The 19,711-nt window shown below is 38.5% G+C and overlaps 1 protein-coding gene across 1 annotated transcript in view; it reads right to left on the bottom strand.

The window, feature by feature from the left end:
* Positions 1-6,991: 6,991 nt before the first annotated feature.
* The window catches only part of LOC139437861 (myelin-oligodendrocyte glycoprotein-like), a 100,513-nt gene continuing 87,793 nt past the window's right edge, over positions 6,992-19,711 (bottom strand). Inside the window, exons 14-17 of the mRNA XM_071212732.1 lie at positions 16,373-16,393; positions 14,592-14,618; positions 9,696-9,716; positions 6,992-7,023 (exon numbers count right to left, since the gene is read on the bottom strand). Coding sequence (XP_071068833.1) covers positions 6,992-7,023; positions 9,696-9,716; positions 14,592-14,618; positions 16,373-16,393 — 101 coding nt within the window. The remainder of the gene's footprint in view (positions 7,024-9,695; positions 9,717-14,591; positions 14,619-16,372; positions 16,394-19,711) is intronic.

Consider the following 19,711-nt stretch of genomic DNA (forward strand, 5'->3'; position numbering starts at 1 on the left):
GCACCTGCTGGGCTCTCATTGACCTACCCATTCCATTCATCACCGCTGCTCTCAACTCCATTACCACATCTTCAGGAAATCTACGACCTGGTGTATAGGCCAAATACCTCAGTTGTGTATTCTTATCGCAGCAAGTGCCATCTTCATGGAAATCGCTAGAATATGAAGTTGGATTTGATTTTGTAAATGCAATCGTGCCTCTATACCGCAATCGAAATCTCAGTGCATTCGGGATACTTCTCCTTTGTTTTCTCTTTCCAAAAATGTTTCTCAAACTCCAAACACAAATCAGCGAGTTTATTTCCACATTACAAGGAATCACGGAACTTGAAAACAATGAGGCAGATGAAAGAACTCAGAGTCCCGGTAATGGCATAGCGCAGGCTGCCTCATCTTAACCTCTACTTAACCCGAACAGTAACTCAGTGTTGAGAAATTTACATCTACAAGGTTACAAATAGGCCAACGTTATTTCAGCTGCTACAAAACCCTATTTTACAACATCGGAAAGCACTGCATGATCCCTGAGTTTTGATTTCCCTTTACCATCTTTAAAGTTCAATTTGCGAAGATTCCTGGGTTTTGAATGTTTAAGTACTATCTCAGACAAAAAAAATATCACTCACCATTGTCTTTCTTTTCTGTTTTCTCTGAATGAAGATAAAAACAGAATTGCGTTAGAAAGTATTCCTATACACTACTTGCAAATAATAACGACCCGATGTTACCTCTTTTTATTAAAATAAGAAAATGGGCTATAAAGACCCCGGAAAAATTCTAGTTTTCCATACCATTTCATCGAAATCTTAAGCAATCTTCTCTTTCACCTTGACTTGTAAGGAAGTTTCTTACTTACATTATCAATGTCATAGTGAGAGTCCCCAAGGTCCCACGGTTCCTCAGCACTTATGTGCCAGCATCAACCCGCACAGAAGTTAAAATTTAATAATGCTCCCCAGAAGGGTAAGAATGCATAGATGATATCCTAAAGCATAATCTTCCCAAATCTGTTAGTTTCCTTTGTAAACAGCCCTCCAAGAGCACAGTAAGAACTTCTCCACACAAATTTTGCAAGTGTTTACTATGCCCCTAAGGGCAACATATTCCTCTCCTTATGGAATGTCCTTGTTTGAACCCCCTTGCACCTCACCTCTCATTTTCGGATATCTTTGTGGAGCACTTACTGCCTCATTCTTTGGCCTGCCATGGTCAAAGATTCTTGCTTCCCTGTCTACAAGTCCAAATAAAGCTTATGCCTGACAGAAAGCTCTGGTTTTCTCTGTTTTCATGGCGGCACTGTCTCGTGCCCTTCTTGGATTGGGTTGTAAGAAGGAACAGGTGAGCCATTGGCCGAGAGACAGAATGTCCCCTGGGCCTTGTGGGCCCATGTTAAGGCAAAGGAGAGTGCAGGGGGAAAATGGACTGTTGTCTTGGAATGTCCATGTGCAGAGGGGCGGTTGCCCTCTTGTGCTGGTGGGAGCCCCTGAGGAAACAGGAAGTCACCTCCTGAATTGGTTTTTGCCAGACTCCACGTGAATATGGAGATATTCCCCAAACCCTGATGTGAGTACCGGTTACATCTGACAGGGAAACAATCTGAGAGCAAGTCTGCAAAGCCATTGCTGACTCCGTTTCCGTGGTATCACATCTTAGGACAGGGAGTGGGTGCAATGGGGCCATTGCTCCAGTGTTATTTCAGAGCCAAGCAATGGGCACTTACCTTTCCCATGTACTGGGAAGACAAGATCGGATGTGCACTTTGTTTTCTGTCTCCATGCCCTACTCAGCTTAATCTAGGTGGCGGGGACTGTGGTCTTTGAAATTGAAAATATTTTTCTTGAAATCACTTTGTTGTGTCGTAACTGTATCAGGTACCCGTGATTCATCACCGTTGTAAACTTAGGGGTGAACCCTGTCCTGTACGCAGCCTGAATGGTGCTATCATTTTTCTGCATGGCATTGTCTTCCTCAAAGGGAAATAGGAGGTGAATGTGAAATATTAAATTAAAACCTCATACTTTTCTTTGATAGTTCAGCTGATAAATAATTAATTGACATTATCAGATAAATGAAAGTCAAAAGGTAAATAATATCAACAATTCCTTTCCTAGCTCTCCAGAACAAGTTAATGATTGTTGGTGTCATGACACCATTTTATGATTAGTTAGGAGGAGGCAATGTCAAGGACAATATGACTCCAAAAATCTCAGTAGTAGAATAATTCCATGTGATGATGAATTATACTTCCTACTGACACTTTAATGTGTCCCATTAAAAAATTCCCGGAAGACATGGATACAGTGGCCACAGAGTTACTGAGTGCGGGACGAGGGAAGAAGAGTTGTGATATGGGGGGACTTTAAGGACTCAGAGATATCCTGAGCGATATGGAAGGGTCAGATGCTGGGCATTATATATCCTGCTCTAAACCACTGAATGGACTGAGGGATAGTGCAAACTACAATGTAAATGACAATTCATGCAGCATAGCAGTGCTCCAAAACTTTTTCATTAAATGCAATGAATGTACCACACTAAGAGAAGATGTTGTGGGGAATTGGGCACATGGAGGCCTGGGACATATGGATACCTCTTTTATTTTGTAATTGAGGTTTGTGGGGTCTAGGCATGTTTAAAATAGGATAACAGAAACAAAAGCCATTACAGAAGAAGACCTGGGTGAAAAATAGATAGGTTGAGTTTTTCCAATTTGTAGGCAAGCACTGTTGCATATTTCCTTAAATCAGTCTCGGGTTTGGCAGGTTCGATAACTAAATCCATGAAAGCTATTTTCACTAAAACTCCTACTGCTTCCATTAATAACTCATGATATTGAGAGCTTTAGATGCCAGAACTTTCCAATAACACAAATACCATCATTACAGGCTTCTTACAAATTCAGAAGTATCATGCCTAATGAGGTGAAAAAGCTTTCACAAAATCACGAAGGTTCTAAGCAATAAGCTAGACTTGAACCAAGACCATCTGTGTCTACAACCCACTTCTTTAAAATGTTAATCAAATGACCACTTCTCTTTCTGTGCCTTGAGATAAAAGAAAAATGAATGAAGGAATGAATGATTGAATGAGTGACTGAATGAACGAATGGATGAACAAATGAAGAAATCAACGTCGTCACAAATAGGTAATTTGAGAAATGAAGCACAGAGCATCAGGAGGAGCAGGAACACAGGTACTATGGAGAAGATGGAAGCGATTACCTGTCGGTAGCTACCAACAAACACTCTGCCTGCTCTGTTCAGCAGGCTTTTACAAGAGCAGTAAGCATTTCTTTACCTGGGAGTTCTGATTTTACTATGATAACTTCAAAATTCCTTTAAGGGATATTAATGGACTTTGAACGATCAGGTACAGGCTAAGATAGAAAGATATGTCACTCACCTTTCTTTTCTTGTATTCCCTCTGCATGAAGAGAAACATAAAAACAAAACGTTATTAAACTAGAAAGTGACCCCATATGCTACCTGCTGATAACCCCGACCAGAAATTAGATATTTGTGAAAAGAAGCCAATCAGCTCTAAATACCTCTTTCAAATTAAAAGTTGCCAGGATGATTACAGGTTCGCAGGAAGCAACGGCCCATTTCATGAGCAATTGTAGGAAAGATTCCTGCTTACAATATCAAAGCCATAGTGTAGGTTCCCCAGGTCAACCTAATTTCTCATCACTTAGGATCCCGCGTGACCGAGACATATGTAAAATTTACTAAGCCTCCACAGAAAGAAAGAAGGCATAGTTGATATCATAACCTATCAAAGATGTTAATGTCCTTTGTCCACCTTCTTCCCAGGGGAACAGTATAAACAAGTCTACATTAGATTTGTAAGCTGCATGTGACACTCAAAGCGTGGCATGTTCTTCTTCCTATATGCCTTAGTACTAAAACCACTTATAACTCACCTCTCAATTTCTGATCTCTTTGTGGAGCATGAACTTACTTATTCTTTGTCCTGTCACAGTCAAAATTATTCTGTGTACACAAAGCCAATTAAGTCTTCTGCCTGACTAAGGACAGGGGTGTTCATCAGTCTCATATCCTCATCATCTAATGCCCTTCAAGAATTGGGTTATGACACCTCTTGAGCCCTGAGCCAGGAGACAGCATGTGCATGGGTTGAACGGGTATGTGCTCAGGCAAAGGAGAATCGATACGGGAAAACCACGGTTGACTTGCAGTGTCAATGTGGGGAGGGGCTGCTGCCCTCTTGGCTAGGTGGGGACCATGGAGAGAAGCTTAATTCAACATTTCGATTGATTTTTGACGCACAACACGTGAATATGGGAATAGCCTAAAATCCCTACTGTGAGAACCACTGAAATACTACAGGGAAAACATTCTCAAAGCAAGTCTGCAAACCACTGCTGACTCTGTTTTGGTGTAACACATCTTAGGAAGGGTACTGTTCATACAGAGCTCTTTTCTGTTTTCATTTGAGAGTCAATAAAGGCAGGATTCCCTTTCCCATGTACTGGAAAAACCCAACACTATGTGCGTTTTGGTATCTGTCTCCATTTCCTTGTCAATTTTATTTAGAGTTGGCAAGATTTTCTCCCCAGTAACTTTGGTGTGTTACGGCTGACCAAGGCAAACTGACTCATCAGGGCAGTGTAGATTTACTCCTTTACCATGTCCTGGGCAGAAGCTGCCAAGTGTTATTAATTTTGGCTGGTTCGGTTGTCTTCCTTAAAGTGAATAATGAAGTAAACATATATTGTTAAATTAAAACGTAACCCATTTTTGAGACTTCTGCTGATTAAAAAATAAATCATACTGAAAATAGAATTGTAAATATATCAAAAATTCTTTTCATAATGCTACTCGAACATGTTCCTGATTTCTGGTGTGATGGATATCAACATTTCCTGATTAGTTAGGGTACAGGCACTATCACGTCAATATAACGACAAAAATCATGTTCAGTGCAATAATTCACTGTGATGGGAACTTACATTTTCTACAGATACCTGAAAGTGTCCAATGTATAAATTCACAGGAATAACTGTGGAAAACCTAACTAGTTGAGTTGCCCCATTTTGTTTCCATAGAGTCCTGAATATTACCCTAACGCCATCTGGTCTTGGTCAGGCTTATTTGCTAAAATGAGGAAAGCTATTCTTAAAAATGCTACCACTACTACTAACTATCCAATATATGGCAAGTTTTTTAGATATATGAACTTGTTATTAGTAATCTTAACACTAACAATAAACATCCCAATTACAGTATTTTGAGAAAATAATGCGTGCCTAAGAGGTTAAAAATCTTTTGCAAAATCATGGAGGTTTTGAGTAAAATAGCTGGAATATAAAGCCAGACAATCTGGCTCTAGACCCTACTCCCCTAAACATTTAAGCCAAAAAACATTTACTTTTCTCTGCAAGGAAAACATACAAAGTAAATGAGGGAATGCACAAAGAAAGCTAGAAAAGGTAAACAAATGAATTAATGAATGAATGGATAAATGAAGGGCTGAATGAATGAATAAATAATTACCACAAAATAAATCTTAACAGGAAACAGAGAGCACCAGGATGAGATGGGACCCAGATACCACAGAGCAAGTGAAAGAAATTCTGTCAGCATCTCTAAACACTCTCTGTTTTGGGGGTTGGACGCTGTACATCATCATCTTTTTGATGGTTGCCTAGTGCAAGGTCCGGGAAATGGGCAGTACTGGTTGTCACAGGCTGCAAATATGCCACAATGATTTAGGAGTTTGCTAATACGTGCAACAGTGTGCAGGGGTAAGGGAGGTGGTTGTATGGGAATTGCGAATACATTTTGCGTGAATTTTCTTTAATATGAATCTAAAATGTCCCAAAAGGAACGTTTAAAAATTAAATAAACAAATAGATGAATGAAGAAGTGTTGCATGGGAGTCCTTTCCACACCAGGAAAATTTTCATTAAATAGAAAACTGAACGAGGGATTTGCTCAATGACTAAAGAATAAGAACAATCTGAGAACTGGAAATATCAAATGTTGACTATTAAGTTATGAAGGCTTGACATATGGATCTATCTACTTATATGAATGAGCGGATCTCCCAAGTGGATTCCATTCCACTTTTCTCTCCGTAACCAGTTCCCTGTAATCATCTTACTATTTCTTTGCATTCATTAAAAACGACGTTCGGAAATATAGGTCTATTCTTAATGCTCCTTGGCGGCAGTCTTCGATACTCTGAGCATGCCCAATGGAACATTCTATTTTCTGGGTTTTGCCTACCTACCTTGTGGTCTTGACTGGGATTTCGGCTCTAGAAGAGCCTGGTCAATACATGTCAGTCTTGATAGAAACGTGGGATAATTCAACCCAGAGTGTAGTGTGCTCTCTGCTCCCTGCCCTGCGCCTGCTGGGCTCTCATTGACCTACCCATTCCATTCATCACTGCTGATCTCAACTCCATTAGCACATCTTCAGGAAATCCATTACCTGGTGTATAGGCCAAATCCCTCAGTTGTGTATTTTTACTGCACCAAGTGCCTTCTTCATGGAAATCGCTAGAATATGAAGTTGGATTTGATTTTGTAAGTGCAATTGTGCCTCTCTACCACAATCGAAATCTCAGTGCATTCGGGATATTTCTCCTTTGTTTTCTCTTTCCAAAAATGTTTCTCAAACTCCCAAAACAGATCAGTGAGTTTATTTCCACATGACAAGGAATCACAGAACTTGAAAAAAATGAGGCAGATGAAAGAACTCAGAGCCCTGGTAATGGCATAGCACAGACTGACTCATCTAAACCTCTACTTAACCCAAACAGTAACTCAGTGTTGAGAAATTTACTTCTACAAGTTTACAAATAGGCCAACGTTATTTCAGCTGCCACAAAACCCTATTTTCCAATATCGGAAAGCACTTTATGATCCCTGAGTTTTGATTAACTTTTACCATCTTTAAAGCTCAATTTGTGAAGATTCTTGGGTTTTGAAGGTTCAAGTACTATCTCAGACAAAAAATAAATATCACTCACCATTGTCTTTCTTTTCTGTTTTCTCTGAATGAAGATAAAAACAGAATTGCGTTAGAAAGTATTCCCATACTCTACTTGCAAGTAATGAAGACCCGATGTTACTTCTTTTTATTAAAATAAGAAAATGGGCTATAAAGACCCCTGAAAAATTCTAGTTTTCCATACCATTTCACCGAAATCTTAAGCAATGGTCTCTTTCACCTTGTCTTGTAAGGGAGGTTCTTACTTACATTATCAGTGTCATAGTGAGAGTCCCCAAGATCCCACGGTTTCATCAGCAGTTTTGTGCCAGCATCAACCCACAGAGACGTTAAAATTTAATAATGCTCCCCAGAAGGGTAGGAATGCATAGATGATATCCTAAAGCATAATCTTCCCAAATCTGTTAGTTTCCTTTGTAAACATCCCTCCAAGAGCACAGTAAGAACTTCTCCACACAAGTTTTGCAAGCGTTTACTATGCCCCTAAGGGAAACATATTCCTCTCCTTATGGAATGTCCTTGTTTGAACCCCCTTCCTCTTCACCTCTCATTTTCGGATATCTTTGTGGAGCACTTACTGCCTCATTCTTACTGAAAGCTCTGGTTTTCTCTGTTCTCTTGGGGGCACTGTCTCATGCCCTTCTTGGATTGGGGTGTAAGAAGGAACAGGTGAGCCATGAGCCGAGAGACAGAATGTCCCCTGGGCCTTGTGGCCAGGTGTTAAGGCAAAGGAGAGTGCAGGGGGGAAATGCACTGTTGTCTTGGAATGTCCATGTGGGGAGGGGCGGTTGCCCTCTTTGGCCGGTGAGAGTCCCTGAGGAAACAGGAAGTCACCTCATGAATTGGTTTTTGCCAGACTCCCCATGAATGTGGAGATATTCTCCAAACCCTGATGTGAGTACCGGTTACATCCAATAGGGAAACAATCTGAATGCAAGTCTGCAAACCCACTGCTGGCTCCGTTTCCGAGGTATCACATCTTAGGACAGGGAGTGCTTCCAATGGGACCGTTGCTCCAGTGTTATTTTAGAGCCAAGAAATGGGCACTTACCTTTCCCATGTACTGGGAAGACAAGATCGAATGTGTACTTTGGTTTCTGTCTCCATGCCCTATTCAGCTTAATCTAGGGAACCGGGAGTGTGGTGTTTGAAATTGAAAATATTTTCTTGAAATTACTTTTTTGTGTCAAAACTGTATCAGGTACCCGTGATTCATCACCGTTGTAAACTTAGCGGTGTACCCTGTCCTGTACCCAGCCTGAATGGTGCTATCATTTTTCTCTATGGCATTGACTTCCTCAAAGGGAAATAGGAGGTGAATGTGAAATATTAAATTAAAACCTCATACTTGTCTTTGATAATTCAGCTGATAAAAATTAATAGACATTAGGAGATAAATGAAAGTCAAAAGGTATATTATATCAACAATTCCTTTCCTAGCTCTCCAGAACAAGTTAATGATTGTTGGTGTCATGACACCATTTTATGATTAGTTAGGAGGAGGCAATGTCAATGACAATATGACTCCAAAAACAAATGCAGTAGAATAATTCAATCTGATGAGGAATTACACTTCCTACATTAAACTTAATATTGTTCAATTTTAAAAATCACGGAAGACGTGGATACAGTGGCCAGAGGTTTAGTGAGCGCAGAAAGACGGAAGAAGAGTCATGATATGGGGGCACTTTAAGGACTTGCAGTTGTCCTGAATTATATGTCACGGTCAGATGCTAGACATTTGTATCCTGCCATAACCCGCTGAATGAACTGAGAGAGAGTGTAAGCTACAGTGTAAACTATAATCCATGCTGTGTGGCTGTGCTCCCAAATATATTCATCAAATGAAAAAAATGTACAACACTAATAAAAGATGTTGTGGGGAAATTGGTTGCCGTGGGGGAGTGGGGTGTATGGATACCAGTTATATTTTTAATGCAATTTCTTGTGTGATCTATGTATCTTTTTAAAAAGATAACCAAAAAAAAAAAAAAAGAATTAAAGAAAAAAGAACTGGGTGAAAACTAGATAGTTAGACTTGTTCCAGTTTGTCGGCAACTAGAATTGCATATTTTCTTAAATCCATCTTGTGTTTTCCAGGTTCAATAACTAAAATCAGGAAACCTACCTGTACTTCAACTAATACTGCTTCTAATAATAACTCAAGAGATGTGGAGATTTAGATGTATGAACTTTCTAATAACATAAATTCTATCATTATAGTCTCCAAATTCAGAAATATCATAACTTATGTGGTGAAAAATCTTTCACAAAATAGTGAAACTTCTAATAAATAAGCTAGAATTCTACCAATGCCATCTGAGGCTAGAGCCCACTTCCTTCAAAAGTGAATCTGATAATCACTTACTTTTCTCTGTCTTGAGGATGAATGATTGAATGAGTGAATGAATGGATGGATGGATGAACAAATAAAGAAATAAGCATAGTCACAACTAAATAAATAATTTGAGAAAGGAATCACAGAGCACCAGGAGGGGAGGGAATCCGGGGACTACAGAGAAGATGGAAACAATCATTCTGTCAGTAGCTACAAACACTCTGCATTTTCTGTTCAGCACTGTTTTACAAGATCAATAAGCATTTCGTTTTCTGTAAGTTCTGGTTTTGCTATGATAATTTTAAAATTCATTTAAGAGATGTTAATGGATTTTGAAAGCTCCAATACAGCCTAAGATAGAAAGAAATATCACTCACCATTCTTTTCTTCTGTTCCTTCTGCATGAATAGAAATATAAAATCAAAATGTAATTATACTAGAAAGTGACCCTATTTGCTATCTGCTGATGAGCCAGACCAGAGATTAGATATTTTGTGAAAACAAGATCATCAGCTTTAAATACCTCTTTCAAATTAAAAGTTGTGAATATGCTTTAAGGTTCATAGGATGCAATGGACAATTTCAAGACCAATTCTAAGAAAAATTCCTGCTTACAATATCAATGTAATAGTGTAGGTTCCCCAGATTCCCCTAATTTCTCCTCACTTAGATTCCCACATGACCTACACATATGTAAAATTTTATTAACCCTCCTCAGAATGGGAGAAAATATAGATATCACAAACGATAATCATCCTAAAGCTGTTAATGTCCTTTCAAAACCACCTTCCTTGGAGTGCATTAAAAACATTTCCACATCTGAATTGTAATCTTCATGTCACCCTCAAGGGAACTCTGTTCTCCTTCCCATGGAATGCCCTTGTTCTGAAACCACTTATCCGTCACCTCTCATTTTCTCATCTCTTTCTGTGGCCCTGGTGATCCACGAGCTAGAAGACAGAATGAATCCTGTCAATTGTGGGCATATGCTCAGGCAAAGGAGAATCCATTGCGGAAATCCATGGCTGACTTGCAATGTCCATGCAGGAAGGGGTGAGTGCCCTCTTGGACAATTGGGACCACTTAGAGAGTATGGGGTCACCTACGTAATTGACAGTGGTGCACTTCCACGTGAGTATGGGGATGCCCTCAAAAATCCAAAATGGGAGTCGCCATTAACCGAATCAGGGAAAATAGTCTGGAAGCAATCTGCAAGCCTTGTTCACTCCATTCATGGTGTATCGCATATTAGGAATTATAGTGTGTGCAAGGAGGGGCATTCCCCAGTGTCATCTCAGAGCCAATAATAGGTGGCTCCCATTGCCCATGTACTGGTGAAACTAAATGGCATGTGTATTTTGTTTTTGTTTTTGTTTTCCACGGCCTGGTTAAGTTTAATTTTGGGGTGTAGTTGGGACTTTGAACATCAAAATAATTTCATTCCAGAAACTTTGGTTTGTGGAGAATGGATCAAGTAAAACCTATTCATCAGAGTAGTGCAAATTATTTCTTAACAATTTCCTGCTCAGACCAGAATTGTGTTTGTTTTCTCTGTGAAATCGTCGTCCTTAAGGGATTTACCAGGTCAATATAAAACACTAAATTAAAACTTAACACATTCCTTTGAGAGTTCAGCTGATTGAAAAACTGAATGAAACTTAGCAGGTAATAGTGGAAATAGAAATGGAACTAATATCATAAATTCCTTTCATAGATCTTCTTGAACAGGTAATGTGTTTTGGTGCTACAGAAATCAACATTTTATGATAAATTAGGACCAGGCTGTGTCTTGTTCAATATAACTGAAAAGAAATTGTGGAGTTGAATAATTTAGTCTGATGATAAATGATATTTCCTACATGATATTTTAATTTGTCCAATTGATCAATTCACAGAAAGACCTGAGGGAAAACCCGATAGTTAGAGTTCATCCATTCTTTTTTTCCTAGTTGCTGAATATTGCCTTGAAACCACCTTGACTTTCTTAGCTAAATAACTGAAATCATCAAGTCTATTATTACTACTTCTTCTACCAGTACCATTCATAACTCAATATATGTCAACCGTCTGGATATATGAAATTTTTAATATTGAGTATAACTGTATTCATAAATACCATTATTATAGTCTTTTTAAAATAAAATATATGCCATAGGAATTTAAATTTTTTTTGCGTAATCATGATCCTTCTAAGTAATAGAGCTGCAATCTGAACCCAGATATTCTGAATCTGCAGCCTACTGACCTAAAAATCATATCTAGTAATCTCTTCTCTGCCTTGAGATAAACTGAAATGAATGAGGAAATGAAGGAAAGGATGAATAAACACGAGTAAATAAATTCATAAATAATTAAATTAATGTTAAAAGTTAAGAGAGGGACCCAGGATGAGAGAGGACCAAGATACCGCAAAGCAGGTAGAAGGAATTATACATTTTTCAGCTACAAATAGTCCCCATTTTAGGAACAGGAGCAGTCCATCATCATCATTTTTTCAGTTTTCTAACAGGATCCTATAAAACTGGACAGTAGGAATTGTCACCTGTCTGAAATACACTGCATTAATTTAGGAGTTAAATAATACAAGTAATTGTGTGTGGTTGTAATGGAGGGGGCTATATGTATATTCCCTATATTTTTTGTGCATTTTTTCTCAAATGTAAACCTAAAATTCTCTAAAAGTTATGTTTAAAATATAAATAAACAGCTAACTAAAAAAAATAAAGAAGAGTTAGAGAGAATTCATTCTTCACTGGAAAAATGTAGCTGACTGAAGGATTTGCATAATGACCAAATAATAAATGCAGTTTGTGACTCTCAAAAACTTACATTGAATATTAAGTGTTAACATGAATTGCCCTTTGGACCTATTTATTTTATGAGTATATCTCCCAAGGGGATTCCATTTAACTTTTCCCTCTGCAACCATATCACTGTAATCATCTAATCCATTCCCGGTACTCGATACAAATGGCATTGTAAAATATAAACCTATTCATGATGTTCCTTTGCCTGCAGTCCTCAAAACTCTTAGCATACCCAAAGAAACTTTGCATTTCCTGGACTTTGACTACAATCATTTCAGTCTTGACTGTGTTTTCTGCAGCAGAACTCCCTGGACAATATATGTCAACCTGATAGAAACATGTGTTTGCTCAACCCAGAGTGTAGTGTGCTTTATACCCCTTGCCCTGCACGTGATGGGCTATCATTGACCTTCCTGTTTTATTCATTAACACTGATCTCAGTTGCATTAGCATTTCTTCAGAAAATCTATGACCTGATGTACAGGCCAAATCCCGCCAGTGTGTATTCTTGTTACACCAAATTCCCTCTTCATGACCCTCATTAGAATATTATTTTGACATTTATTTCGTATGTGTAATTTTATATCTATTCCATAATAGAAACTTCACTGCACAGGGGGTTCCTTCCCTTTTTATGTTCCATCAATGTTTCTCAAGCACAACCACATACTTGAAAAGTGATGCACAAGGAATGATTGAACTTTCTAGAATGAGGCAGATGAAAGAACTCAGAGTCCCAATCCTCGCAGAGGACAAGCTGACACATCTTAACCTTCATTAGAAACTAAAAACTATTTTTATCTTGAGAAACTTTCTTTTACAATTTTACAAGTAGATGAAAGATATTATCTTCACACTCAACACAATTTTAGAACATCAATAAGCACTTCATTTACGGTGAGGACTGATTTTTCTGTAGTTAATTTAAACCTCAAATATAGGTAATATTGGATTTTGAAGTTCAAATACTGTGTAAGACAAAAACAAATAGTATCATCATTCTTTTCTATTGTCTACAAAAAAAGAAAAATTTATCAAAAATTATGTTAGAGAGGGAGAGGGAGGTATATGGGGATCTCGTATTTTTTAAATGTAATATTTAAAATAAAGTAGAAAAATAAGTTTAAAAAAAAACATCCCCATAGGCTACCTCCCGATAGTCTAGAACAGTTTCATGTTTTAATAAAAAGAAGAAAACTACCAACTACTACATCTTTATGACAAAATGTAGTCAACATAATTTCACATACGTAGCAAGCAATGGCCAATTTCATGGTCCATCGTAATAAACATTCCTGCTTACATTAGGAATGTATTAGTGTGAGTGGCTCAGGTCCTCCTAAGTCTTCAGCACATAGGTGCCTGCTTGACCTTAGATATAAGTTAAAGTTTAATAACACTCCACAGAAGGGGAAAATGCATGGATGGTAGAAACTATAATCTTCCAAATGCAGTTAATGTCCCGTGTAAACATCCTTCCTAAGAGTGCTGTAAAAACATCTCCCACCCCATGTGTAAGCTTCACATGACAATATCAAGAACTCATTTTCTCTTACCCGATGGAGTGCTCTTGTTCTGAAAACACTTAAATACCCGTCTCATTTTCTCCTCTCTTTGGGCAGTTGCAAATTTGTTCATTCTTTGACTAGCCACTGTGAAACACAGTGCCTTGTTCACAAATACCAAAGAAGCTATGGCCTGACCAGAGGCCATGTATGTCCTTTGTTCCCATAGCCTCAACATCTTATGCCCTTCGGGAGTGGGTTTTAAAACATTGGCAAGCCTTGAGCCAGGAGACAGCATGACCGCTCTGTCATTGTGGGCATGTGCTCATGCAAAGGCGAGTCCACAGTGGAAATCCAGGGTTGACTTGTTTATCCAAGTGGGAAGTGGTGGCTGTCTTCTTGAGGTGGTGGGGACCATGGAGAGAGCATAGGGTCACCTACACGATTGACAGTTGTGGAACTTTACCTGAGTATTTGGATGCTGCACAAACTCTGCTGGGAGGAGCAGTTAAGGAAGATAAACAAAACAATCTAACAGCAACTCGGCAAAACCCCTGCTAGCCTGCCTTTGTTCTTTATCAAATTCTAAGGGATGTATTTTGTGCAAGGGGCCAGCTCTCCTTTTTTGTTCCAGAGGCAATAAAGGGTGGCCTCACTTTCCCCACGTATTGGGAGCACCAAATGGAATGCGCACTTTGGTTCCTGACTCCATGGCCTAGGTGGTTGTACTTGAGGCTGGAGTGTGGACTTTGAAGTTCAAAATATTTTTGTTTCAGTAAGGTTGGTGTGTGGACACTCAACCAAGTAAAACTGAAACCTTCACATAACGGCTAGTATAAGTTTAGACCACAACCAAATCTTGGACAGATGTGGAATTGTGTTATTATTCACTCGCACTATAAAATTGTCTTCCTTAAAAGGAATCATCCAGGTAAATATAAAACACCAAATGAATGCTTACCTAATTTCTTTACCAGGGAGCGCACAGCTGATAAAAAAAGAAGTGGAAATTAGTGGATAAGAGTGAATACAGAACAGTATTTAATATCAAAAGGCATTTCATAAATCGAGCTCTCCATGGAGACGATTTTTCTGGTTGTGACAATCAATATTTCACTCTTAGTTAGGACCAGGCTGTGTCTACATAGATATAATAACAAAACCATGTAGATGTCCCATGTATAAATTCACAGAAGGACCTAAATGAACACTGTATATGTAGCATTGATCTGTTTTGTTTTCATGGATTCCTGAATATTGCCTAAAAAAACTTGTCTTTTCCAGGTTCAGCAACTAAACCAACGAAAGCTATTATTGCCACTGTTTTTGCCACTCATACTAATGACACAACAAGACTCAAGATTTTCAGATATACGAAAATTTAATACTGATTATAAGTCCATGTCATAAATACCATTATTACACTCTTTAAAATTTCTTTTAATTTCCAAAAAGATAAAAACGTTTAGGAAATTATGAAGCTTCTAATCATCAGAGCTGAAATTTAAACTCAGGCAATCCGAACCTACAGTCTACTCCTCTACAAAGTTAATATTATAACAAATTTTCTACATCTTGAGATTAACAAAAATCAATGAGGGAAAGCATGTGGGAATGGATGAATGAATGAATAAATAAAACTTTAAAGAAAAACATGAGGATCCCTAGAGAATAAGGGACCCAGATATGAAAGCGCAGATGGAAGGGATTATCCTGTCAGTAACTGCATACACTTCCTGCATTTTGGGGGGAAAAGATCTATCATCATTAATTTTTTAGTTGTCTAGGGCCAGCTCAAAGAACTGGACAGTGTGAACCAACTCCATACATGGTGAGCTGAGTGAGTGCCTGTGCAAGTGCCCCCCGTGAGCTGAGTGCCTGCGTGGTAACCAAGTGCCAGTGCAGGGGAGTCATGCAGCAAAAGGATAAGGCAACAAAAGAGAGATGAAGAGGAGAGTTCAGGTGAAGCCCAGCCCAGAGCAGGCACTGAGGAGGTACAAGTGACAGGGAATCTCTCTCCACATCAGAGGTCCCCAGGATAGAATGAGGAATCCTAGAGGAGAAAACCAAGAAGAGAACACACAAAGAGAAATAGATACAGAAGATCAAGGAACGAATGGACACAGAAACCAAAAACAACAGGGTAGGGGGGAGAGGGAGGGGCAGAAATACGAAAAGGTTAGTAGGATTTGTCACCTGTACAAGATATTCCACACTGGTCGGAGAGATCAATAATAGGGTAACTTTGTGTAGGTGAAATGAGGGGATTTATGTGTGAATTCAGTATAATACTTGTGTACACTTCCTATGAAGTTCAAAACTCTTTGCATGTCTAAAGCTATGTGGCATTTCATGGAATTTTTTCCCTTTTTCCTTGTAATGTTTCTCAAGCCCCAAAAACATACTAGACTCTTTATATCTAAATGCACAAGGAATCACTGAAATCAGAAAGATGAGGTAGATGAAAGAACTCAGCATCCCAGTCCTCATATTGCTCAAACTGACACATCTCAACCTACATTTTACCCCAACAACTATCTCTCTGATGAAATTCACATTTACAATTTTACAAAGAGCCAAAGTTATTTTACTTACCACACAACACTATTACACGGCATCAAACAGCATTTCCTGAACACTGAGGTTTGACTTTTCCTTTGGTAAATTTAAAACTCCATTTGTGGTTTGTATTGGATTTTGAAAGACCAAATACAGTGTAAAACCAAAATAAATATCACTCACCTTTCTCTTTTTTCAATTCATCTGCGTAGAGGAAAGAAAAAGGTAAAAACAAAAATGTGTTAGCATGTGTCTCCATATACTACTTGCAGGTATTCTAGACCAGAAATAATATATTTTTAGTAAAATCAGGATTAACTATAAATGACTCCTTAAAAGGGAATGTGGAGACTAAAATTTCCCATACTTTCTAAGCAATGGACAATTTCAAGATGAATTGCAAGAAAATTTTCTGTTTACATTATCAACGTATTAGTGAGGTTCCCAAGGTCCGGCTAGCTCCTCAGCACTTAGGAGCCATCGTGACCCAGGCGTACGTTTAATTTAATTATCCTACCGAGAAGGGCAAGAATGCATAGATGACATCAAAAAGTATAATCTTCCCCTCTCTAATAATGTCCTCTGTCAACCTCTTTCCTAGGGGCTCAGTAAAAACATGTCCACACGACTTTCTAACCTTCGTGTGTCCCTAAAAGGAACTCTTTTCTCCCCATGGAATATGCTTGCTCTGAATCCACTTATAAATCACATCACATTTTGAAATATTTGTGAAGCATTAACATACTAATTCTTTGGCCTGCAACTGTCAAAGATCCTTACTTGAACAGAAGTCCAAATAAATTTTATGCCTGACTAAATACCAGGTGTGTTCTTCAGTGTCATATCCTCTCCATCCCATGCCCACTAAGAATTGGGGTGTAACAGCTGGCGAGCCCTGAGCCCAGACACAGCATAGGCACTGCTCACTGAGGACATGTGTTCAGTCAAAGGAGAATCCGTAGGGGAAAACCAGAATTGACCTGTAATACTCATGTGTGAAGGGGTGGCTCCTGGGGACCACTTGAGAGAATATAAATTCACCTACTCAATTGCTTTGGTCAAACTCCACTTGGATATGGGATACCCCAAAAATTCTGATGTAAGAAGCATTTAAATACGATAGGAAAACTATCTGAAAGCAAGTCTGCAACTCCACTGCTGACTCCGTTTTTCTGACATCACATCATAGGACAGGTAGTGTGTACAATGGGGCAGTTCTCCAGTGTTATTTCAGAGCCATTAAATGGACACTTACCTTTCCCATGTATTGGAAAACCAAGTCGGATGTGCGTTTCAGTTTCTGTGTCCATGCACTAGTGAGCTTAAACTAGGGGTGGAGTGTGGTCTTTGAAACTGAAAATATTTTTGTTCAAATTACTTTGTTGTGTGGAGACTGTATCAGGTAACACTGATTCACCAAGGTTGTAAACTTAGCCCATAATCCTGTCCTGTACACAGCCTGAAATATGTTATCATATTTCTCTAAGGAATTGTCTTCCACAAAGGGAAATATGAGATGAATATGAAATGTTCAATTAAAAATTCACACTTGTCTTGGATTAGTTCAGCTTGTAAAAAATTAATTGATATTAGCAGATAAATGAAAGTCAAAAAGTAAAAATTATCAACAATTCCATTCCTGGATCTCCGGGAACAAGTTAATGACTTTTGGTGTTATGACAACTTATTATGTTTAGTTAGGAGCAGGCAATATGAACGTCAATATAACTCTGATACCATATGTAGTAGAAAAATTCAGTCTGATGAGGAATTATATTTCTTACGTTATACTTGAAAGTGTCCAATTAAAAAATTCACAGACGATGTGGATGTAGTGGCCACAGAGTTACTGAGGGTGGGAAGAGGGAAGAAGAGTTGTGATATGGGGAGACCTTAAGACTTGCAGTTGTCTTGAGTGATATCGCAGGGACAGATGCTGGACATTATATATCCTGCTCGAACCCACTGAATGGACTGAGGGAGAGTGCAAACCACAATGTAAACTACAATCCATGCAGCATAGCAGTGCTCCAAAATGTTTTCATTAAATGCAACATATGTACGACGCTAAGAAAAGATGTTCTGGGAGAATTGGGCACTGGGCGGCCTGGGACATATGGATACCTCTTTTATTTTGTAATGTAAGGTTTAGTGGGATCTAGGCATGTTTAATATAGGATAACAGAAACAAAAGCAATTACAGAAGAAGACCTGGATGAAAACTAGAATGGTTGAGTTGTTCCATTTTGTAGGCAAGCACTATTGCATATTTCCTTAAATCAGTCTTGGGTTTGGCAGGTTCAATAACTAAATCCATGAAAGCTATTTTCACTAAAACTCCTACTGCTTCCATTAATAACTCAAGATATTGAGAGCTTGAGATGCCAGAACTTTCTAATAACACAAATACCATCATTAGAGTCTTCTTTCAAATTCAGAAGAATCATGCCTAACGAGGTGAAAAAGCTTTCACAAAATCACAAAGGTTCTAAGAAATAAGGTAGACTTGAACCAAGACCATCTGTGTCTAGAGCCCACTTCTTTAAAATGTTAATCAAATGACCACTTCTCTTTCTGTGCCTTGAGTTAAAAGAAAAATGAATCAAGGAATGAATGATTGAATGAGTGAATGAATGAATGAATGGATGAACAAATGAAGAAATCAACATCGTCACAAATAGATAATTTGAGAAATGAAGCACAGAGCATCAGGAAGAGAGGGAACGCAGGTACTACGGAGAAGATGGAAGCGATTACCTTTGGTAGCTACCAACAAACATTCTGCCTGTTCTGTTCAGCAGGATTTTACAAGAGCAGTAAGCATTTCTTTACCTGGGAGTTCTGATTTTGCTATGATATCTTCAAAATAGGATAACAGAAACAAAAGCAATTACAGAAGAAGACCAGGGTGAAAACTAGATAGGCTGAGTTGTTCCATTTTGTATGCAAGGAGTCTTGTGTATTTCCTTAAATAATTCTTGGGTTTTGCATGTTCAATACCTATCCATGAAAGCTATTTTTACTAAAACTGCTACTGCTTCCATTAATAACTCAAGATATTGAGAGCTTTAGATGCGTGAACTTTCTAATAACACAAATGCCATCATTAGAGGCTTCTTTCAAATTCAGAAGAATCATGCCTAACGAGGTGAAAAAGCTTTCACAAGATCATGAAGGTTCTAAGAAATAAGCTAGACTGGACCAAGACCGTCTGTGTCTAGACCCCACTTCTTTAAAATGTTAATCTAATGATCACTTCTCTTTCTCTGCCTTTGAGATAAAAGATAAATGAATGAAGGAATGAATGAGTGAATGGATGAATGGGTGAATAAATGAAGAAATCATTGTCACAATTAGGTAATTTGAGAAATGAAGCACAGAGCATCAGGAGGAGAGGGAACACAGGTACAACAGAGAAGATGGAAACAAATATTCTGTCAGTAGCTATAAACACTCAGCATGTTCTGTTCAGCAGGGTTTTACAACACCAGTGAGCATTTCTTTACCTGAGAGTTCTGATTT

The sequence above is a fragment of the Dasypus novemcinctus genome, chromosome 30 (assembly GCF_030445035.2).
Source record: "Dasypus novemcinctus isolate mDasNov1 chromosome 30, mDasNov1.1.hap2, whole genome shotgun sequence".
NCBI lineage: Eukaryota > Metazoa > Chordata > Mammalia > Cingulata > Dasypodidae > Dasypus > Dasypus novemcinctus.